We start from the raw sequence: 24055 nt of genomic DNA, 5'->3' as shown, positions 1-24055 counted from the left end.
AAAGGATTCTTTGTCTCTCCTCCAGTTCTCAACAACTTAATCAATAGACACTAAGCTGACATTAGAATCTGATAACAAAGGAAATGTAAATTACCTTAACAAAGCACAAAGCTGGGCTGGTCCACTCCTATAATTCACAAACCAAGGCAACAAGGAACAGTTTTTTATTCAGTCTTTCAAACCTTTATCATATTGGTTTTAAGCAAGAGAGACAAAAATGTCTTGAGGCCCAGCAGGAAAAATGGCCATCTGAATTTAATGGTAATACATTAAGAGGAGATAAAATTGGAAAATAGTTACATAAGTACATGAGCCAAAAAGAAAAAGTTTATATGAGAAAGATACTGTCAAGCATGCAACAGTATAAATTCCTTGTCCTGAGGAGGCGGAATGAGGGCTGAAACAGAAAATTAATTCTAAATATCATACAGCCTTTGTCTGGTCACTTCTTTTTTTGATTTCTTCTTCAGACCTGCTGGTGATGACCAATCAATTCCTGATCCACTGAAGCTTAGAAATTATCCCAGTGGAATGAACCTAAACGACTAGGTTATCAAGAATATAGGTTAAAGGTTTCCAATTTCTCGGCCCATCACAACAAATTTAAACCTTAATATGACTAACAATCCAGAACTATAGGCAGCCAAAATATCTTGATGCTGAGGTAGGAACTCCACGTACCACCTTTCTATGCATTTATAGAGGATATTGGGAATGTTCTTGTGCAAACCTCAAACAAATGAACTGAAGAGTTCCTTTTGTATTACAGTTCATTTCACAGGTGTCTTAGGGGAACTTCCCAAAACTGTAGGTACAATGGGTCTCGATGGCACTGAAGCACCTCTGAGCGGGCAACTTTATATACTTTTAGTTACACAGGTTATTCAGCCCTCTTCTATCTTTTTACTGGAAACCTAATTTTCAAAAGGGTTTTCTTCAGTTTTAAACAAGCTCACCATCTTTTTAAGACTCTGTGTAACACTACAAAGATACGAGACCAAATATACGAGCACCAGGATTCTGGCACCACAACTTTCCTTTAAAGCCTTAGTGCTCTTCACAAGTCCGTTACAAAATGTAAAGCATCACAACAAAAAGAAATGAAAAACCCTTTTATAAATAAATAGCACAAAAAAAAGAATACAATGGCAAGATAAAAATATATAAATATAGCACAGAATAATAACAAGCTTTAATAAATTAAAAGTCTTCTCTCAGGTCTGGGAATAGAAACGGAGGAAGGAAATCCAACAGAATTTGGCCAGCAGCTTTCAAGTACCATAGGAGGCTCCAAAGATGGAGTCATATAAATATTATAGCATTTGTACACAGAGATTGGTTGATAAATAATATCAATTGTAACATAGTTCTCAAAGTTATCAAGGGGGGAGTATTTGGACCCCTGTAATAAATCCCCAGCAGGACTAACCTTTTGGTGTACATCAAAGAAGCAGAAATAAGGCATACAAGTATTATCACCACTATTTCTGCTATTAAAGAATCATGACAAAACCTTATGCAAACCTCACCAAAACCAGAGCACAAAAGAATTTATGTTCATTTCACTCAAACCACCAGGCTGTTTCAATGAATTTTAATGACTAGATCAGATCCATCTCCATGTGGTAGCTGCCCGATAGTCAGATTCTCTGTCTGAGAAAGACAGGAGAATCTGAATTAAAACATTATTGTTGGTGATAACAGTAGAGAGGGAAGAAAATCCAGAGCAGCAGGCAAGGGATTATAAGGCAAGGATAGTTCAGGGACACCTCAACAATACAGAGAGAGTCTGTTAAGATATCTTCTCCTCCCACTGATAAAACCAATTATTTTTGCAATATAGTATTAGTCAATTCCATTATCCAACGCATAAACTTTGGGTGGTCACTCAAGTCAAGCAATTAATTAAAAGGGGCTGAAAATTATACAATTACAGCATCACTGCCAACTGCATGGAGATGTGTTCGGTTCCCAACCTTTCATGAACATGAAGGATTTGCATGTTTTTGAAATACAGGAAAGATTTCTTTAGTCAGAGCAGTATGGTGAATTCTCATTTCATAGACTCCCATTTAAAGACTTAGGATGCAAGAGACTAAATTTCAGTTGAATATCTCTCTGAAGATATGTCTGTTGCATCTGAAGTAATCTGAAGAAGGAACTTAAATTCAGGTTAGTTTTACTTATCTTACAGAGTTCGCCTCATAAGAGATGAATCACAATTTAGTATGTAATTTGTGATTTGACATCTGAGATAAAATGGACACCTTTACCTCCCAATCAGTCAGTCCATTATACCAAGGTTCAAAACAAGTGTACACATACAGACTATTATTATGATTGAGTCTTACCTCTGTATTCAAACTTGGTGGCAGGTCCAAATTTAATCCTAAAATAAGTTTTCTGAGCATAGGAAAAGGCAGAGGTCAGGCCCGTCCTGTCCTCATAAGAAAGGGAAACATTTTAAAAGCTATCCAGATTGTATACCAGTTGTCCGGAAGTTAAACAAATAACCAAGAGAACCTGGCTGAGACACAGTGACTCCAATAGCACCACGGAGGAAGCAAATCACCAAGGGGAGTCTGTGATCCACCCTCCACAAGTCAGAATAAAATATGTTGCGTGCAATCTACTTACTGTTGAAAATTAGACACTTAAAACTAATGCAACAGATACGGTTCCATTAGTAACTATTTTGTACTGACAGCTCTGTTAGAAATTTCAGCTGATTAAAAAGGGATAAGCTAGAAAGAAAAGGGGTTGCCTCCTGAAAAAAATGCCACAGCTTAAACACAGCAATGTTAGCCCTTTACCTACAAATCAAGAATCAAAAGTGAGGAGGTTGGCTTGGGCCAAATAAACTAAACTGAAGTGCTTCAGAATTTGTGTTGATTAAAATACATGCCCAAGCCAAATTAAAACAAAAAAATTAATTGCACACAATGGAAGTCTATGAAATAGCTATTGTTGCTCCATGTCATCTTACTGCCTCAGATCTTTTGAGGAAATCCATGAGTTTTGTCTACCTCAAGGTACTCTATTCATATTCTATCCAATTCAGTATCACCAGCAGTATATGAAATGTTCAGTTAGGGAGGCAGTAAAATGTACCCACCTCACTAGTATTTTGAAATATGCAGGTAAATATGGCTAGAGACTTCATATCTGGTCTCAAGTCAGCCTGGACCATCTAAGGACTAGCATAATGTTATAATATCACTTGACCGCTCTTATATTCTCAGATGTTATGTGAGAAGGTTAACATATGGCTTCAAATTCCAGCCTCAACTAATTATAGTTCATTACATGCATGCTTTCATGTAAACCTATGGTAATACAACTCTTACTTTTTTCTAATGACAAATCATGTTGGAAAATAGCAACTGATTCTTAGGCAGGAATCTTTTCTAGAAGAAACAAAATTTTTCATGGAGAAGCACTGTTATAAACTAGATAGGAAGCTTGCTTAGGCAACATGGAGCACAGAAAAAATTAGAGATGGTCTTGATATTTTGGCATTCCCACAGTCTGCCTGGTTGCCCTCCAACAACAGTAGCTATTGTTACACAAGTTGGAATACCATCAGCATGAATCAGAATGTAGGGCAATTTATATCATGAGATTTGAACTAGCAGTCTGAGTAATTCTGAGGTTTCAAGATCACTAAAACCAATGCAAGGGAGACATTTGGTTGGAAACAGATATAGAACCCTATAGAAAAATAGGATATGATAAGTGTCATGTGATGGTCCCAGATCGTATTATTACACAAAAGGGGAAAGTGTTGAGAAATAATTAGGAATGCTAATTGTAATCCATAAAACCGGATTCGCTTTTGACCTCCAAATGTTGTGTTCATGACTCATATTGTTCTCCCAGGAAACAGCTGAGTAAATTAAGACTATGATTTCCTTAAAAGCAAGACAGGTTGTTTTCTACATTGTGGGAGGATGCACCTCATTAATATCAAAGATCTTAAGGCACCATTTACAACCATGAGTTGGTAGTAGCACACTTTAACTATCAGTATGGGAAACTCAAGTGCCCTTTCCTTAGCCTCTCCAAAAGGCTTGAAGTTTAAATCTTTTGATTAAATATCATCATCCCTGCAAATAATCCAACTTCACAAATGCTACCAATCCAAACAGATAAAGAATACTTCGCAATAGGATTGAAGTCTTCCAGATGTTACAAAGTCTCATTCACTCTAGCTAAGAAAACTAATGGAAAGGGATTGTGGATGTGACAGGTTGACTGTCCCTACTTTATAGACGTTTCACTGTTGCTTCATAGGTTAGATTAAATTAAGTTACAGCTCTTTTTAGTGGCCATTTAATTAAAATGGATTTTTTTTTAAAAAAACCTGCATGCTAGCTTTACCCAATCTATAAACAAAGGCTGAGACTAAGGGAAAAAAGTCAATAGCCATGTGCTTGTATATCCAACATTACTAAGGGAAGACATTTCTTCCTCCCTGTGTCTCAAAATAAAACATTAACAGATGCAGAAGATGACTAACTTAAAAGAACTTAAAAGAAATATGGATTCAAACTGCCTGATGATGTTACATGTAGAAAATTGACTTCAAGGAACACACTGGGTTGATACCAAGATTTTTGCCTTTCTGCACAACTGATTAAAGCCGAATGGGAATTAAGTTTTCTAGGCAAGATGACTTTGGACCTAGACAGAAGGATGCAACCAACCTAGCTCAGATTTGACATCATTCAGCACTCTCTTCAATCTCTGATCCCCTCTCTCCTCTAGTTTAACCACAGCAAAAGGCAAAAGCAGGGATCTATTTTTATCTTAATCCTAAAATAGCCACTGAGGAGATTCAAAGATTCAAAAGTCTCTGGCAGGAAATCAAATTGCATGCAGTATTATGTGTTCCTCCTTGGTGTCAGCTTAACAAATAATACTAGAAATGACTTCTGTCCAGCTGCATGATACAGAATTTCCTGCTACATAGTTTAGAGCTATCATATGACAATCTGCCACATTGAGCAGGGATCTGGATTTGTATAGGAAGGGCCAGCTAAACCACCTACAAATGGACCTCACCTATTCAGACATGGTTATATGTGCAGAGAGTCAGTCTTGGATGATATGTTATTGGGAAGACAACTAATTAAAAGGCACGTGCAAGTACAGCATAAAGTACTGCACACCTCCAATTTATTCTGTAAGGGCACTTTGGCATCAGGTCTCCATTTACTCTCACGGCCCAACCTCTCTTCAAACTGTTGACTCTCCTTTGGTTTTTAACACATCCAGTGTGTTTTGTTTTTACATGGACATTAGGGTTTTTTTTAATGATCAGAAGCTACAAGTGGAACAGAAGCCCCAGAGGAAATAAAATGCTTTAAAAAAAGCTAAACCTGGGCCAAAAAAACCCTGAAATAAGAATATGAGGCAATTTTTTAAGCTGAAACATCTTTGCAGAACTTGATAAGCTCTAACTGCCAGAAAATAAAAATATACCACGATGGAACATTAAAAATGTTTTGGCAAGGCTATGTGGAAGAAAAAATCCTGGTTCCAGAAGGATCAGAAATCAGGCTGGGTCTCTTAGCAACCAACATCTTAAGAAATGAAGTGGGCAGTAGACAGAGGGAGAAATATTTGGGAAATATTGATTAAGGAGGGGAAATGGGAAGAAGAACCTGGCTGCTCCAGGGTAAATCTTCTTAGAAAGACTATTTAGCACTTGGAATGGAAGGGGGTACCAAAATGGATGGGAAATTTGCCCAAAGATTTAGTTAAAAACAGAGTACATTAGATACAGAAGGTGTATTGAGTGGCAATCCAATCTAGTTGCTCCAGACCATCTTCCAAAAGGATTGCTGAACGATTGAGTCTAAATTGGATTACTTCACTGAACACTCTTCCACATCGATGCTTGCACCATAATGATCGCAGGGAACCTGTCCCTACATCAAGACGAAGGGGGAATCATGAAACCGCAGGAGATTCGGCTGCTGCCTCATCTCCCTCTTCAGAATCCCAGACTTCTGACTGTAAGTAGTTAGCAAACAGGGCCTTGGCACGGTGAAGGATCTTGTTAAGGTTGTGCCGGCGGACCAAGCGATCAAAATGCATGGCTAACTCATTGTAGTCCATGTTGTTTTTGATTATATGGTCTCGATGCTCCAAAAGAATGGCAAGACATAGGAAGAGTACAAAGGGGTTGCCTTTGCCAAATTCTTGCGGAGGAGGGAGGCTGGCTAGGGCAGGAGGAGTAGAAGGTCCATGGGAGGGAGAAGAAGGGGTATTAACTACTGAGTCTCCCTTCTCTTCCTCTGACTGACTTTCCTCGTTGCCATTAGTTGAGGAGGAGACAGAATCTCGAGAGGGTGGTGTCAAGGCCCGAAGAGATGGAGCAGAGAAGGATTTAGCCATGTTAGTTGTCTGAATCAATGGATCCTGCTCACTGGTGCAATCTTCCTTCTCATCCACTGAGTGCTGAGATCTGGGAGACGGGTCATCCTCCAAACAGTCTTCATTATGAGCAATGTAATACTTGAATTCCCCAAAACTAGACTGCTTTACTAATACCTTCTCTTCAGCAACTGCCCCCTGGCATGGCCGATCCCCAGCTGCCTCAAAACTACAAGCGGGGCGTAGCATGTGTCTCCTTCGGACAGACTGGCTGCTGTCTCCGGGCCTGGCTGGAGGGCCCACCAATTCCACTTCCTTCTCTGGAGGATCAGGAGGAAAGGAACTCCATGTGATCTCCAGCATGCGCAAGGCATCCTCAAATGCAAACTCCCGTTTCAGCTCCAACAACAGCCAACGGTAGCAAAAGAAGAGGTCATCCGCACCCCGAGACAGGAGGTAGGAGTAGAAATCTGGATCTGAATGGCGGAGGAGAAGCTTGAGATGGGTAAATTTAACTGACATGACTTCACCGTCTACTTGAAAGTTACCTTCCAGGCGTTTCATGATGCCACAGAAGCAGATGAAGGCATGTGCTTCACTGTCCATTACAGCCAGGATGGGAGAAGCAATGTCACTCATACCCTGACAGTAGGAAATCTGTGGGTGGGTCACAGCATAGGTGGTCAGCAGATCATGCAGGGCTGTCAGGTGAGGATTATCATCTGAACCAGCATAGTAGGGATGAGTGCGATCTGTTCGCAGAACATCCTTCAGCACGTTACTACGGATGAAATCCAGGTCTTCAGGGTTGGTCCGTGCTTCCCATTCCCCCTTCAATTGTTCATACTCACGTGTCTTCTGCTTCATGTAATCCATACGCTCCTGTCCAGTCAAGCCATCAGGATAGACATTTAGCAAATATCTCCAAACAACCTGCAAAGATAGGGTAGATTCAGCTTTAAAACCAACTTTCTTCATCAATAGTGACTAGCTGATGGATCAGCTACAGGAATTAATCTTTCCCCTGTAACAGTGATGGTGAACCTTTTAGAGACTGAGTGCCCAAACTGCAACCCAAAACCCACTTATGTATCGTCGGGTGCCGGGTGGGTGTGGCCCATTGGCTGGGCATGGCTGCAGTGGTAACGGCAGACTGGGTGGGACTAAAAAGTTCAATCAATCAATTCCAACTTTGTGAGATCTTTTTTTTCCCCGCGAGTTGAAATTGATTGATTGAACCTTTTTTTTTTTTGCACACGGTGGCTGAGGCCTAAAGCAAAAACGCTTTATAAAACCCAGCTGGAGGCCCAGGACTGGGGCGATGGCACGCGTGCCCACAGAGAGGGCTCTGCGTGCCACTGTGGCACGCGTGGCACAGGTTCACCACCATGGCCCTATAAGAAGGAGCGGACAACTACTACCAGCACTTAGGAAGGCCAAGATTAGTGCTTCAAAGTGAAAGCAAAAGAATAGAAGGTTTTCCTCTTCCTCATTATATCTCGCATCAATCTCTCAAGACAGAATCTCGGTCCCCAAATGTCCGTTCTCACCTTGCGCAATGAAGGCTCAACTCCACCGTGAAAGATTCGGAGGCGCAGTTCTGCTGGTCTTGACAACTGGCCTTCATGATTCAAATACGTATGGAATTCTGAGTCACTCAAAGGAGGTTTGAAAGGTTTGACATCCTCCCCATAGGACCAGCTGAGTGCCTGCTGGACCTTTGACAATGTCCGTCCCACCTGACAAAAAGCCAAAAAAGCAAGCTGAGGTCAACAACAAACACTCAATGACTTAAAGCTGGAAGGGAAAAAAAACCAAGCCACCCATCACAAATAGTTCTGTGTTGTAATATGCAAGATTTCAGTTAACTGCTCCTTAAAAAATGGAAGGCTGAAAGAGAGTAATTAGTGTCAGGCACAAGAAATCAGAAGCCACACAATGAGCTGATCAGAGTAATATCTTGTTGTTACTGGATACTTCCTTATCGATAGGCCTCAGTTTGTTACGAGTTGGAAGGAAAGTTTCCAATTCCATCTTTTTGAGTACGGGTTCCCCACAGGCCTGTGCTCTGAGTCTGTTATTGTTCACTTTGATGACCCATGACTGCCGTGCCAAGTCTGCTCCGAATCGTATTGTGAAGTATGCGGATGATACGGCAGTGGTGGGTCTTATCTGGGATAAGAAAGATTCTTATATAGGGAGAACGTGAAGGCTTTGGTGGAGTGGTGCAATAAAAATAACCTGGTTTTGAATGTTAATAAAACAAAGGAGATCATTAAGCCGGCATAGTCATACTCCACTTTGTATCACGGCTGCAGCTGTGGAGGTGGTTAACAGTATTAAGGGGGTGCAGATAACTAACAATCTGACTCGGTCTCTTCATACGTTATCCTTAGTGAAGCGTGCAAATCAGTGTTTGCATTTCTTTCATTGGATGAGGACAGCACATTTTTCTCCTTCTTCCCTGGCCACTTTTTACAGAGGCACAATGGAGAGCGTTTTAACAAACTGCATCGCTGTCTGGTTTGGTGGCAGCAGTGCCTCAGACAGAACATCCATACAGAGAGGGGTAAGGACAGCTGAGAAGATCATAGGAAGCTTGCCTCCCGTTATTCAGGATGCTGCTTACAAGCGCTTCTATGTGCTTAGAGCTCAGAGCATTGTTAGAGACCCCACACACACCCATTTCATGGAATGTTTCTGTTGCTCCCGCCTGGGAGAAGATTCTGAAGTATTTCTAGCAGGACTACTAGATTTTGTAACAGCTTTGCTCCTTCTGCCATCCGTCTTGTAAATTCACAAGATTCTTTCCCCCCCCCGCCATGTATATGTACACGTTCAAACTAGACTGTGATGTTTCTCTGTCACATATGTGTGTGTATGTCGGTTTATGCATAATGGTATTTTCCCGAGAGCTGAATGCAATGAAATTTCATTTTAATGTATGCTGATTAGTGTACATTTAAAGTGACAATAAAATTTCTCTTCTCTTTTCTCTTCTCTTCTTGCTCGCTTATAGATAGGAATCTTGCCAGACTAAAGCACATGCTGCACAACTACTAGAGAAATACTGCAAAGTTTCAGGGAGGATCTCTCTTCAGCTTCTTCCTCTCCACAAGGGACTCAGAGCTAGTCCTCAACTCAGCACCAGATTTTACCACATTTAAATTTTAATCGGCCAGCCCTTTCTCCCAAGAGTTCTCTGGTAAAAGATACTTATGACAGACTGCCATTCAGTCAGATCAATGACCTGACTACTGGCAACCTGCATAAATATCTTTTACAATCTGTTCATCTGGAGTTTTAACCTTTTTGCTAAGAACTTCTCCCTTTAGCCAAGTTACGGAAAAAAGTAAAAAAAAGAGCCTTGGTGGAGCAGTGGGCTAATGCCTCCTTAAGTAACACCAGCTGCCTGCAATTAGTGCAGGTTCTCATCCCACCAGGCTCAAGGTTGACTCAGCCTTCCATCCTTCCGAGGTAGGTAAAATGAGGACCCAGATTGTTGGGGGCAATTAAGCTGACTTTGTAATAATGCCGCTTGGGGTGTGTGTGAAAGCCCTAATAAGCAGGCATATACATAGAATGAAGGCTACTGCTAAGCTTGTAAGCCGCCCTGAGTCTTCGGAGAAGGGCGGGATATAAATGGAATTAAAATAAAAAAAAAGATGCTTTAGATTTTTCTTTCCAATACGTGAGAGGCAAAATTTAGTAAACCTTGTGGCAATCCCCCCCCCAAAAAAGAGGGTCCTGAATGCATTTCAGAGAGGATGACTAAAAGCAAATCATCTGGGCCTCTGCACAGATGTCGATATGATATTGAGCCTGCTTTCTGCCTCCTCTTCCTTTCTCTTTCTCTCTTTCCACTGTAGACCCATTTTATACAGTACAGAGGATAAGTGTAAACTGAGGAAGCTTTGGGGAAGCTGAGCGTGGCTCTTGCCAATCAAGCAAAATCTTCTTCCTCTTACATCTGACCTAGTTGGCAAATTAGAAATTCCTAGTGACTAAGCAAACCCTCCTAAGGACCAGTGCTGAAATTATAAAGATGCAGTTCAATTTTCACCTGGGTCCCGCTACATAAATAGGATTATATGAAAAGCTAAAAAAAGGTGAATTCTTTCTATTCAAGCCTCCAAACATGACATCAATTTATAGGATACTTGAGAGGGCACTGCTGTGCCATACCAATAACTTAGTTCTTGTCACCTCGAAAAGCGTGACACACAGTTAGAATCAATAGCCTGCTAAGACAGTAGTCTTTGGAAATAAATGGGCCCTTATAATCTCCCATAGTATCTGCCTTGCTGGCTTAATCTGACAGGGTTGGCATGCTCTGGGTCCAACAATTAAACAATGCCATTTTTCAGGACCTTTTGTAGCAATTCCTGCCATCTGAATGAGGCTCCCCATGAGATTCGAGTGGTCCCCAACCTTACTGACATTTAAAGGGCCCTAAAGATGTGGCTCTTTTCCCAGGCCTTTGGTAAGAATGATGCCCCCTTCCCTTGTTTCCATATAGATTTGTTTTCTCTGCCATCCTTGTTTGTTTTCCTGTAGAGCTTCTCGTTACTTGCTTTTAAATGTTTATAAGTTTATAAACTACCCAGAGGTAACATAATAACTATTACTACTACAATTATTGTTATGTAATAGTAGCATGAGTATTACTACTATAATGGTACAAAATAATTTGTAAATCACCTTGAGTAGCATAATAAAGTATGTTATTATTACTACTGCTATTATATACTATGCTATAATGGGTACAGTGAAATTGGAGGATAATGGTACACAGGTAGTCAAGTTACGAGTGTAATAGAGCAGGGCTTTTCAACCGGTGGTACGCGTACCACTAGAGGTAAGCGAGCACCTGGCTGGTGGTACTCGTAGGAGCGGTTGAACAGCACTGTAAAAAAAAAACGAGTAAAAAGCGTTTTTTTACTAACCTGCTTTCAGCTGCATTCCGTTTCTCCATTCGCTTCTCAGCCGCGTTTTTGTGGGACAAAAAAAGTTCCATGAGACTTTCTAACTTCTCGCAAGATGTCGCGAGAAGTTAGAAAGTCTCATGGATTTTTTTTTCTTTTTTGTTGATAGTCCCACAAACACATGGCAAAGGCAGAGAAGCGGAGAAACGGAATGCAGCTGAAAGCAGGTTAGTAAAAAAAAAGGCTTGGGGGTGGTGAGGGCATCTGGGCGGGGCTGGTGGCTGGCAGAACCTGGCTAGGCTTGTTCCGTCCAGACATCTTTTGCGCTCGCCGAAAGAAGGGAGCCCCGCCTTTCCTCCCGAACACTCGAGCGGGGTTTCTACGGGGTCTCCACTAAAGGGAGGTCCATGCCTGCAGCCACGAGGACGCCACTGGGATTCCCCACCCCACAGCGTGATGCCGGATCGTCCCACACCCTCCGCAGAGCTCCCAGTAGTCTGAGGGCTCCCTGGCGGCGACCCCAGCCGGTGAGGAGAACAGGGGAAAGGTGGCAAGTCTGGAAACAGCCCTGGCTGCTCCGGAGGGCTCCCGGCGTTCCGCTGGCCTCCCAGTGGCTGCTCCCGGTGGTGAAGAGAGCAGGAGGGGGGTGGCGAGCTTGCAACCGGCCCCAACCGCTCTGGAGGGCTCCCAGCGTTCCGCTCCCCTCCTGCTCTCTTCGCCGCCTGGCGGGAGGGGGCTGCTGGTGGTGGTGGGTGTTGGATCAGGCGCAATGGCGGCCGGGGGGGGGACGTTTGTCCAGAAGCAGCACCTCTTCCTTTGCATGCCGATGCTGCTTAGCTTGAGCAACCCGCCCAGGAGGGTGTCAGGCAGGTTAGGAAATCCAGGCAGTTTGGTTTGTTTTGGTTCCCAAAGCCCCCTTTCTTGTTCTGGCAACGGAATGGGACAGTTTTGGGTGGGTTAAATGTATGGGCTGAACGCACAAGTTTCAACTTTGTGCCAACATTAAAAAGAAAAGGAAGAGGGAGGGAGGGAGAGAAGAAAGGGACAAAGAGGGAAGGGAGGGAGGGAAGGAAGGAAAGAAGGGACAAAGGGGAGGGAGGGAAAATGAGAGGGAGAGAGGGACAATGGAAAGGAGGAAGGGACAAAGAGGGAGGGAAGGAAGAAAGGAAGAAAAGAAGGGACAATGGGAGAGAGGGAGGGAAGGCACCCAGCCTAGTCCCACCCCCCTCCACCAGAGACCCACGGATTTCCCCCCCCAACAGGAACCCTGCAACCTGAGTGATGAGCTGGCCACGCCCCCCCCAGCCACTGACTTTGCTTGTCAAAAAGTTGCAAAAGGTGATCACATGACCCTGGGACAGTGAACGTCATAAGTATGAATCAGTTGCCAAGCATGCGAATGTAAATCACATGACCCTGGGGATGCTGCAACAGTCAAAACTGTGAAAAATGGTCATCAGTCACTTTTTTCAGTGCCGTTGTAACTTCGAACAGTCACTGAGCGAATTGTTGTAACTCGAGGACTACCTGTACTTTATCATTTTTTTTTCCTTTTTTTTTTTTGGTCAAGTTTTTGACACCTTGCTGGGTGACTGGTGGTACTTGGATGTTGCCTTACCCTAAAAGTGGTACAATGGGTGAAAAGGTTGAAAAGCCCTGTACTAGAGCCTGCCCTTTCCACTTGTAACCTGAAAACTCATAGAGTGAATCTTGTTCCTTTAGTGAGATCACTCTCTTGCTCGTTAAAACGCACGCAGCTCGCTAAGTAAACATGAGGTATCTCAGGGTGGGGAAGACCATGGAGGGCCTAGTGCTGGAACAGGCCCCTAAGACCTCCCTGACCCACTAAGATACCGCATGCTTCCCCCTCCCTTCTCTCTGCCACGGTTCCTGCTGCCGCCCGGATTTGAGGCTGGGGAACGGTACAGCGCACCCTGTCTGGCCTGATCTGGGCTCTGGAGGACTTTCCCAGGCCCGATCAGGCTACCCGGGAGAGCGGTGTGTGTGTGTGTGTGTGTGTGTGTGTCACAAAAGCGTTCCCCAGCCTCAGATCTGGACCGCAGCAGCCTGAAAAGACTTCCGGAGCCTGGATCGGGCTGCTGGAGTGTGTGTGTGTGAAAGCCTACCCCGGCCTCAGATCCAGGGCGCAGCAGCCTGGAAAAGGCCTCCGGAAACCGGATCAGGCCGCAGGGGGGATGCAGAAGGGTACCCTGGCCGCAAATCTGGGTGGTAGAGGCATGGAAAAGGCCTCCGGAGCCTGGATCGGGCCATGGGGGGGATGGAAGCTTCCAAGGGCCTGATCCATGACTCGAAGGCGTTTTCCTAGCTGTTTGCGCCGGGAACGGAGGTTGGGATGGGGGGTGGAATTCTGCATGCCTCTGGAGGCTGGATCCAGCTCTTGGAGAACTGCTCCAAGCTCCTGCTGCCCAGAACGGAGTTTCCAAGGCAGAAGGGAGTTGAGGGCAGGAGCAGGAGACAGGCACATTTTGCATAGAGAATGAAAGTCTCTGAGGTCCATGATTTGGCACAACTTCAAACACTCACGCGAGGTCACGGACTCCAGAAATTTCCATTCTCGGTGCAAAAAGCACTTCCAAGCCGACTCTCCTCTCCTTCAAAAGGAAAGAAACGGCAGTAGAGAGGATTTTTGTAAAGTAAGTAAGTCCGTTGCAGCAGGAAGGGAGGGGGAAGCAGTTGTGGAGGAGTGTGTGGGGGAAAATAGGGTGAATGTTGCAGTGCCACTCAAGTCACTTGTAAGGGCGAATGACTGCAGTGGTGCTGTAATATTCGTTAACTTTGGGACTTGCTTGTAAACACTAGGGGGCGCTCATCAGGTAACTTCAACCGAGCGTTAACTGAACGTTCGTAACTCGGGGGATTACCTGTATTTGATGGTTTGGGGATAACTGATGGTTTTTCTCCTCTATTGCTTTCTGTCCTAGAATCTAAATGTTTATTTATGACATTGATACACTTCCTCAATCTAACTGTACTTTACGTAGTTAATATATTAACATGGGATAATGCAATAATAGAAAAGTAGAAAACAATATTTTCATAGAATAAAGCCCATTCTGATGGCTTCTGAATCCATTCTGAAAGGCCCTCTGGAAAAGCTAGCTCCTTTACAACTCTCCAATCAATCCTCACTTTGGAGCATAAGCTGTTCCATAGGACAAAGAGCGCTATAGAAAGAATGCTGTTGCCAGGCCTCCTCGTACTGCATCTCCTAGTAAATGGGGATCCTGGGAAGCCTTTCTCTGACTGTTCAGAGCAAATAGGTAGATTTTACCAGAGAGAGGCGATCTCTTAGATATCCAGGCCCCAAGCCACTGAGGACTTTAAAGAAAGCAACCAGCATCTTGAGCACAGCAACACCCTGCTTCCACAACAAGAGTGTAATAGAGCAATATAGAAACTGATTCATAGGAATGCAGGCCACTGCATTTTGCATTATTAGATCTTGCAAATACCACCCAATGAAAATATGTTAGCAACTCCACTCCCTGAAGGCCCACCTGGGAAATGATGGACTGGGTGAAGGGCAGGGCTGCAGCTGCCAAAGACCTCTTCTCCACTAGCAGCTGGTCGGTACTTATAACATCCTTAGGGCTGATAATATCCCAATCTTCTAGCAGGGGGCCTGAAAGAGTATGATATCGTGAGCACATTCCTCAAACCAGTTCTGCCAATCCCTTTCCCCTCTCCCCCTTCTCCCTTTCACAGGGACAAAGGTGTCTACCAAAAAGGCTGCAAACTAGAGTTCATATACCTCGTTACAAGAAAAATTTAAAACAAAGTTAGTGCAACTATTATGATTTATTAAATCATGAATTCACTTACTCTGCTTCTTTTGAGAAAAATAATATAGGGAGGGCCTTTTCAAGCTTATATTTCAGTCTAAGCCAGCAGAGGTGTCACCCAGAATTCTGAATTTGTCTTTGGGGATTGGAATACACAGTGTTCTAAGCCGTTTTAATTTTTGCATACCACGAACTGGAAAGAGATGCTGGTAAAGTACACCATACAAAAAGGGGCCCGATAACAGATAGCTTTCAGGTGAGTCAAGCAATGGGTGGGATGTACCAAAACACACATGCACAGATTTACCTGTTCAACCCTACTGCTGTTTCTCCATCCATGACTATGCCTAACAATGCTGTATCTGTCAATGCTGTGACTCATACCTTCTCTTCTATAACAGCTATCAGCCACCATCCCCACAAGAACAATATAAATAGAGAAGCTAAAGATAAGGAACTCTGTTGATGGAACATGCCCTCTGCAATAAAGTGTATAGAATGGGAACAAGGTATGAGGGAATAGAACCTTTATGATTTGCTCTTTCGTTAATGACAAGTAAAAATTACTCACTGTCTTCCAAGGGCTTGATGTCTATCTTTAGTTGTAAAAAAGGCTTAGAGGCTCCGGCAAAGGCCATCCCCAGATCCCAGTCTGACATCAATGACAAGTACACTTCTTGGTTTAGCTTATCTCGGCTTAGATAGCTGATGGTAAAATTCTTCTTCCTGATGCAGGCAAAGGGTTTAGAGTTCTTTTCATTGAAGCTGAATGTCTCTTGCTCAGCATGGCATATATTTATGTAGAAAACAAGCTGAGAAATCACGCAACATATACTAAGCAAACTCCCATTGGTGGACTGTGAAATAAGGTCTGGTTTTAAGTGGGGCTTCCGAACAGGTTTAGAGCCAGACCAAATCCTCATTAGAGGATAATACAACTAGACAACATTGCAAGGGTTGCAGGAGATCATCCAAAAAAAGAGAAAGGGCTGATATTTTTTTTCTCCTCCCAATTATATGCAGTTTTTCTGGAGGTAAAATATTGGGGAGAGGTAACCTTTAGGAGGCAAACTATAACACCATCCCATGATTAAAAATAATCAGACCTGAAAAATATTCACCATTTAGGAGGTTGACTAGAGAATTTATTTATTTATTTATTTATTTATTAGTTTTTATAAACCGCCCTTCTCCCGAGGGACTCGGGGCGGTGTACAGAGGAAGGAATGTATACAGATTGAACAATAAAAATAATAAGAAACACTAATGAAAACAAACTGGGACCCCAATTAACGCTATCATGCCAGGCCGGACTGCTGGAACAGGAAAGTTTTTAAGTCGCGACGGAAGGTACGGAGGTCAGGGGCCATCCGGATTTCGGTTGGTAAGCTGTTCCAGAGGGCTGGCGCACCCACTGAGAATGCCCTCCCCCTGGGGGCCACCAGCCGACATTCCTTGAGCGGTGGCACCCTGAGGAGGCCCTCTCTGTGGGAGCGCACAGGACGGTGGGGTGCTGACATTGGCAGAAGGTGCTCCCGTAGGTAGTCCGGACCCATGCCATGTAGGGCTTTGTATGTCATTGTTAGCACCTTGAACTTCACACGGAAGGCAACCGGAAGCCAATGCAGCGCACGGAGGAGAGGTGTGATATGGGAGTATCGGGAGGCTCCCAAGAGTGTCCGTGCCGCCGCACTTTGCACCAGTTGAAGCTTCCGAGTGGATCTCAAGGGCAGCCCCATGTAGAGAGCGTTACAATAGTCTAGGCGAGAGGTCACAAGGGCATGGGTGACTGTACGTAAGGAATCCAGGTCCAGATAAGGCCGTAGTTGGCGAACTAGTCGAACCCGGGAGAAGGCCCCCTTGGTCACAGCTCCTATTGTAAGGTTGATAATGAATTAGGCGAGAATGCCTCTCAGGGTCATCACCACCAGCAGCAATTTTGAAAACAAAAGCATTGCAATACCAATTCCAGTCACGCCATTTGGGATCCTGAGAAGCTACAACTGATTTTTGGGAGGGGTTCCGTACAGTTGCAAGAAAAAGTATGTGAACCCTTTGGGATTACGTGGAGTTTTGCATGAATTGGCCATAAAATGCGCTCTAAACGTCATGTAAGTCACAACAATAGAAAAACACAGTCTGTTTAAAATAATACTACACAAACATTAGCTGTTGTCATGTTTTAATTGAACATAACATGTAAACATTCACAGTGCAGGGTGGAAAAAGTATGTGAACCCCTAGCCTAATGACTTCTCCAAGAGCTAATTGGAACCAGGAGTGAGCCAACCTTGACTCCAATCAGTGTGATGATATTGGATGTGTTGCTGACAGCTGTCCTGCCCTTTAAAAACACACACCTGTTTTGGGTTTACTGGTCTCAAGAAGCACTGTCTGATGTGAACCATGCCTCGCAGAAAAGAGCTCTCAGAAGACCTACGATCAAGAATTGTTGACTTGCATGAAGCTGGAAAGGGTTACAAAAGTATCTCCAAAAGCCTTGATGTTCATGTGTCCATGGTAAGACAGACTGTCTACAAATGGAGAAAGTTTAGCACTGTTGCTACTCTCCCTAGGCATGGTCGTCCTGTAAAAATGACTGCAAAAGCACAGCGCATAATGCTTAATGAGGTAAAGAAGAATCCTAGAGAGTCAGCTAAAGACCTACAGAAATCTCTGGCACATGCTAACATTTTTGTTGACACATCTACAATAAGGAAAACATTAAACAAGAATGGAGTACATGGGAGGACACCACGGAGGAAGCCATTGCTGTCCAAAAAAAAATATCGCAGCACGTTTGAGGTTTGCAAAAGAGCACCTGGATGTTCCACAGCACTACTGGCAAAATATACTGTGGACAGATGAAACCAAAATTGAGTTGTTTGGGAAAAACACACAACACTATGTGTGGAGAAAAAAGGCACAGCACACCAACATCAAAACCTCATCCCCACTGTAAAACATGGCGGAGGGAGCATCATGGTTTGGGGCTGCTTTGCTGCCTCAGGGCCTGGACGGATTGTTGTCATTGATGGGAAAATGAATTCCAGTGTTTATCAGGACATTTTGCAGGAAAACGTACGACCATCTGTCCGCCAACTGAAGCTCCACAGAGGATGGGTGATGCAACAGGACAATGACCCAAAGCATACAAGTAATTCAACAATACAATGGCTTCAACAGAACAGAATACGCCTTCTGGAGTGGCCCAGTCAGAGTCCTGACCTCAACCCGATTGAAATGCTGTGGCATGACCTTAAGAGAGCGATTCACACCAGACATCCCAAGAATATTGCTACACTGAAAGAGTTTTGTGAAGAGGAGTGGTCCAAAATTACTCCAGATCGTTGTGTAGGTCTGATCTGCAACTACAGGAAACGTTTGGTTGAGGTTATTGCTGCCAAAGGAGGGTCAACCAGTTATTAAGTCCAAAGGTTCACATACTTTTTCCACCCTGCACTGTGAATGTTTCCATCTTATGTTCAATTAAAACATGACAACAGCTAATGTTTGTGTAGCATTATTTTAAGCAGACTGTGTTTTTCTATTGTTGTGACTTACATGACGTTTAGAGCGCATTTTATGGCCAATTCATGCAAAACTCCACGTAATCCCAAAGGGTTCACATACTTTTTCTTGCAACTGTAGATTTTGCAGGCTACCCAACTGATATAAACAAAAAAACAAAACAAAAAAAAGGAACAGTACTGTTTTCCTTCACTATACTTATCATCATATGAGAAGTTAGCAGTAAATTGCTGTCTAAAACAAAAGTGTTTTTGTTTATTCAGACATGTCAAAACATCTATCCTCTCATTTTCTTGGGCACCCTGCATACAACATTAGCAGTCTCCCTCTTGGTATGTGACATTCTTTTTTGAATGTGAGATTAGCTTCATTGCTAATGTAATATATGATGTCACAATGAGGGAAAGGATGCAAAGTGTCTTTGCTCACAATTCATGTTCTGAGTTCTCACTCCCTTTCCAATGTCTCAAAACAAAAAGCCCTAGCTTATAGTTCCGTCAATGATGTGCTGCAAAATTTGCTTTCATTAATTGGATCCTATCACAACGGGAGCTGAAAAACAGGGTCACTTATTTCTATCCTCCCTGCACTTGCTTTTCAGAACTGACATGACAAAAATGATACCATCTGTATTTCAACTTTTCTGTTCAATAGAAACGACAGCCATTTGTGTGAAAGGATATGGGGTCTCTTGCTTGAGCAGGGAGTTGGACTAGAAGACCTTAACTCTGTTAATTCTATATTCTAACACTCACCCATTGAGGTCAAAAGCTCTGATGAGAATGTGTTGCAATACATCCAGTGAAGTGATCTGTGGGTCCACAGCAAAGGTCCGGAACTCAGGTTGCAAGAAGCCTTCACATTTCTGCAGAAATTGCACATAAGTAAGATTTTAAAAACAGTGCTAACTGGATAATCTGCATAATCTGTACATATTAGTCTCAGCATTTCCTGGGGAAAAACAAAGAAAGTTTATTACTGTTTCATTATAAGATTTTATGACCACACTCGATTCAATCCATTTTTCAGATCTGCATTAAAATATATTGTTACTATTTCATTTTCTCTCTCTACTTATAAGCATGCCTTCTTAAGAAGAATCACTATGAGAAAATGAAGGGAAAATAAATTAGAAACAGCTTGTTGCTATTGACTCTCTCTAAATCAACTTTGAGTGATAAGTGGACAAATTTGTGTACATTTACCAAATCAACAGATTAAACATCTATTATTAACTACACTGGGAAAGAAGTCTACAAACTGACTCCGTAAACTTAGATGAAATGAAATAATGAAAGTCCACTATAAATATTGAGGGCCAGGATCAAAAAATGCACAAGTGTAGATAACTATTATTTAAGCTTCTGTTCTTTATATGTATTTAAAAGTGTTGCAAAAACAAAAATGAAGAACTAAATATAGGACAAAATGGCTTTTGACTTCATATTAAGGTAAAGGTAAAGGTTCCCCCGCACATGCGTGCTAGTAGTTTCCGACTCTAGGGGCCGGTGCTCATCTCCGTTTCAAAGCCGAAGAGCCAGCGCTTGTCCAAGGACGTCTCCGTGGTCATGTGGCTGGCATGACTGGACGCCAAAGGCGCACGGAACGCTGTTACCTTCCCACCGTAGTGGTCCCTATTTTTCTACTTGCATTTTTACGTGCTTTCGAACTGCTAGGTTGGCAGAAGCTGGGACGAGTAACAGGCGCTCACTCTGTTACGCGGCACTCGGGATTCGGGACTTCATATTACAAGAATGTAATTGCCATGTTTTAATGGAATCTCAAATATGGTCCAAGTTATTACAGGTAATTCTTGACTTATGATCACAACTGAGCCCAAAATTTCTGTTGTTAAGTGAGACATTTGTTAAGTGAATTTTGCCCCATTTTATGACCTTTCTTGCCTCAATTGTTAAGTGAATCACAGTAGTTGATGAGTTAGTAACTCAGTTGTTAAGTGAATCTGGCTTTCCCATTGACTTTGCTTGTCAGAAGGTTGCAAATATTATCTTGGGACAGAGCCACAGTCATAAATACGAACCAGTTGCCAAACATCTGAATCTTGATCACATATAATGGGAATGCTAGAAAGAACATAACTGTGAAGAAGTCATACTTTTTTCAGTGCCATTGTAACTTTGAATGGTCAATAGGTGAACTGTTATAAGGACTATCTATATATTTATTGAAATTTTGATTCAAATACCTGATTCTGACATGAATCAGAACAATAGTGTCCAATTCAAAAACCAAGAGCTCAGATCCCAACAACTCAATGGACATATTTCTAAACTAGGATGGTTGTAGTTGCCAGTAAATATTTTTATATAGTTCTGTATAACATATAAGTTCCTTACAATATGGAAGAATCTACTGGAATGGGCAGCTATATTAAATCTAATAAAGCACAATAAGAAAATATACTTATTTCTATATTGTTATTGTTGTTTTGTTATTATTATATTTAAAATCAGAATGCCAGAATAATAACCTAATATTAAACAAAGTATCAGTTATATTTAGAAAAGCTGCAGTTAATACAAGCCACAGCCTAGCATGATGTCTGAACAGTCAGTGACTTCAACACATTTTATGAAACAATAAAGAATTTGAATTTGCTTTCCTGAACAAAAGAGCAATGTCTCAGCCACCCGCAATAAGATATATAATTTTGCAAGGTTACCTTGGAAATAAACAGATTCCCATGCCAACTACATGACCAATTTCACAGCCAAATTGCTCCATACAATTAATTCCACTATTCAAGTGCTGCTGAAGAATCATTTTGGAACCTCAGCTCTACTTACCTCTGGTATACAATCCTTCAATAATTCCTTACCCAATTATTGTCCATCCACATTTCAGCAGCACGGTTACTGGTGGGACAATATTGGAAGAAGGATAGTTTGCCCACTATAGAAGAATGGGTGTTTAAAGTTTCGAATCTTGCAGAAATGTCTAAGATTTCTGCTTATTTGAAAGATCATTCACAGGAAAGATATATTTCAGTTTGGAGGAGATGGATAAATTATATTCAGAACAAGTATGGGACTAAAAAGTTCCATTTAGCTTATGAGTAGATTTTAGTGGGATATTGTTATTGGTACGCTGTTTGTAGTTATATTAAAGGGGAGTTAAAGCACATTATGAATTTGGTTAATTGTATATTATGCATAATTTTTATTTAGAATATGATTATTGTAACTATAATCCTGTATTTAGCTCTGGGAAGTGGGGGGGGGGAAGTGGGTGGGTTTGGGGTGGGAGGGATTTGGGGATATATTGTAAAATTTTGTTTTTGTAAAACTCTTTAATTAAAAAATAATAATAATTCCTTACCCAATTATTGTCCATCCACATTTCATCCTGCCAAAGATTCAGCTCCAACCATCTTGTGGGCTACCCTCCAAGCCCCCAAATTTCCCAGACATCATCCTAATAAGTCTCAGCAATCTGAAGAGCCCAGGTTAGGGAAGGACGCCCTGTGACATCATTATGAGGAGAAATGGTTTGGCGGACTAGACTCGAGCCTCCATGGGAAACACCTGGGACGCACCTCCACCTGTGGCTTCTCCCTTCCTCCCCAGCCAGAACCCGGCCACTTCTGGCCTCTTCGCCTCCGGGTTCCTCACCTTGACCCGAACGCGAACCACTTCGTGTTCTTCTTCTTCTTCTTGGGGCTGCAGCCGCGGTCCCGGTCCGGCGCCGGCCCCACCCCCTCCGGGAGTCGGCAGCGGGGATGCCTCTGCTCCCCCCGGGGCCGCCACCGCCGCCATCCCGACCCCTCCACCTTCGCTCTGCGGCGGAGGCACCGCGCGCCGGGGCACTGACGGCCCCCGCCCCCGTGACGTCACCCACCCCGAGGGCGCCTCTCGTGCCGTCAGCCAATCAGCTCGCGGGTGTTCTCGCGCAAGGGGGAGAGCGGGGTGGGTAGGTGGGTGGGTGGGTGGGTTCTATTCCCATTGGCCCCGCCCATGACTTCCGCTTTCGCCGGCTGTCCCCGCTTCTGCGCTTGACTTCGTCAACTTTTATCTCTTAAAGGCGAAGAGCGGAAGCGCCGGATCGTGCGTCTTGAAAGGAAAGTTTCCGGCAGCTGGTGGGTTAAGCGGCAGGGCTTTGTAGGCTACAGTAAAAGGGCCGGGAAAATCACGAGCAGGAGTGTCTTTTAAAAATAAAACAAAAACAAAAGCAACCACTTCCGACTTCGACGAAAATAAGCGGCAGAACAACGAAAGACGAAGCGAACGAAACGCTAATCGGGCGTTTGTCTACTCCAGGGGTAGGCAACCTCGGCTCTTTTATGACTCATGGACTTCAACTCCCAGAATTCCTGAGTCAGCTATGCTGACTCAGGAATTCTGGGAATTGGAGTCCATGAGTCATAAAAGAGCCGAGGTTGCCTACCCCTGGTCTACTCCATGGAGATTCTCAGTCATCCAGGTCGTGGTTTGTCCCAAAGGTGCTTTTTTTTTTTGAAGAGGCTACTGGACTTTTTCTTTAAAGACGTTTCGCTTCTCCTACAAGAAGCTTCCAGTCAGAGCTGAAGAAGCTTCTTGTAGGAGAAGAGAAACGTCTTCAAAGAAAAGCAAAAAAGAAAAAGTCCAATTGCCTCTTGAAAAAGCAGCTTTGGGATAATCGGGCGTTTCAGTAACATTAATACCCAATATCAATACACAATACACAATATCAAGAAGAGATATTCCGTTTGGCGTCATGGTTTCTGTAAGGTATATTGCCATAATATGGGGGAAAGTGGGGAAAAACCGAAAATTTGGATTGTCCGATCTGGGTGGCAGACAGTCGCCAAAAAAAGTGTAGAAAACTCTTGTTGCTACCTAGCGGAAGTCCTGGTTTTTGCAGGTCAGATTTGAAACTAATCAGGGAGAGAAGCAACCTGGAATAAGGAGAAACTTCCTAACAGTGAGAACAATTAATCAGTGGAACGGCTTGCTTTCAAAAAATTGTGGGTGCTTCATCACTGGAGGTTTTTAAGAAAAGACCGGACAGCCACCTATCTGAAATGGTACTAGATAGAAGATCTCCAAGGTCCCTTCCAGCTATGTTTTGATTGATTGATTAATTGATTGATACCAGCTGTCGGGGGAGAGGATTACCGCTCAGGTTTCTCGGAGGCACCTAACCGGCCATTGGGAAAACGCTTGCTTACGAGGCGAGGCGTTAGCGATCTACGTGGACGCTAATTACACACCGCGGTCGTTTTATGCCATTATCATCCGGGTCATGACAAAGTTCCGTGCCAGCGACTGTCGACTGGATTGGGCGGAGTAGCCAATTCAAAGCCAGGGATAGAAAAGGCGAGAATGCTGGAAGGTTTATTGTTAGTTTGGGTTATGACGTATGGCGGAAGCATGCAGCATTGTACGAAACTTTAGTAACTAAAGGGAAACGCTCCTT

The 24055-nt window shown here is 43.2% G+C and overlaps 1 protein-coding gene across 2 annotated transcripts; it reads right to left on the bottom strand.

The window, feature by feature from the left end:
• Positions 1 to 148: 148 nt before the first annotated feature.
• TBC1D25 (TBC1 domain family member 25) lies at positions 149 to 22455 on the bottom strand. 2 transcript variants are annotated; one of them, XM_081320622.1, is made up of 6 exons: positions 22273 to 22455; positions 19396 to 19505; positions 15681 to 15835; positions 14825 to 14949; positions 7932 to 8120; positions 149 to 7314 (listed from the first exon to the last, which is right to left on the bottom strand). In XM_081320622.1, exons 1-6 carry the CDS (start codon positions 22414 to 22416, stop codon positions 5956 to 5958), a joined length of 2082 nt encoding a protein of 693 aa, XP_081176748.1. In that variant the 5' UTR covers positions 22417 to 22455; the 3' UTR covers positions 149 to 5955. The 2 variants fall into 2 exon arrangements, with proteins under 2 accessions (XP_081176748.1, XP_081176749.1); XM_081320623.1 differs by lacking the exon at positions 22273 to 22455 and adding an exon at positions 21980 to 22061.
• Between the last annotated feature and the right edge of the window lie 1600 nt (positions 22456 to 24055).

Source organism: Vipera berus, assembly GCF_964194415.1.
Source record: "Vipera berus genome assembly, chromosome: 2".
NCBI classification, from domain to species: domain Eukaryota; kingdom Metazoa; phylum Chordata; class Lepidosauria; order Squamata; family Viperidae; genus Vipera; species Vipera berus.
Note: the sequence above shows the minus strand (reverse complement) of the source record. Positions and strands in the feature narration are given on the sequence as shown.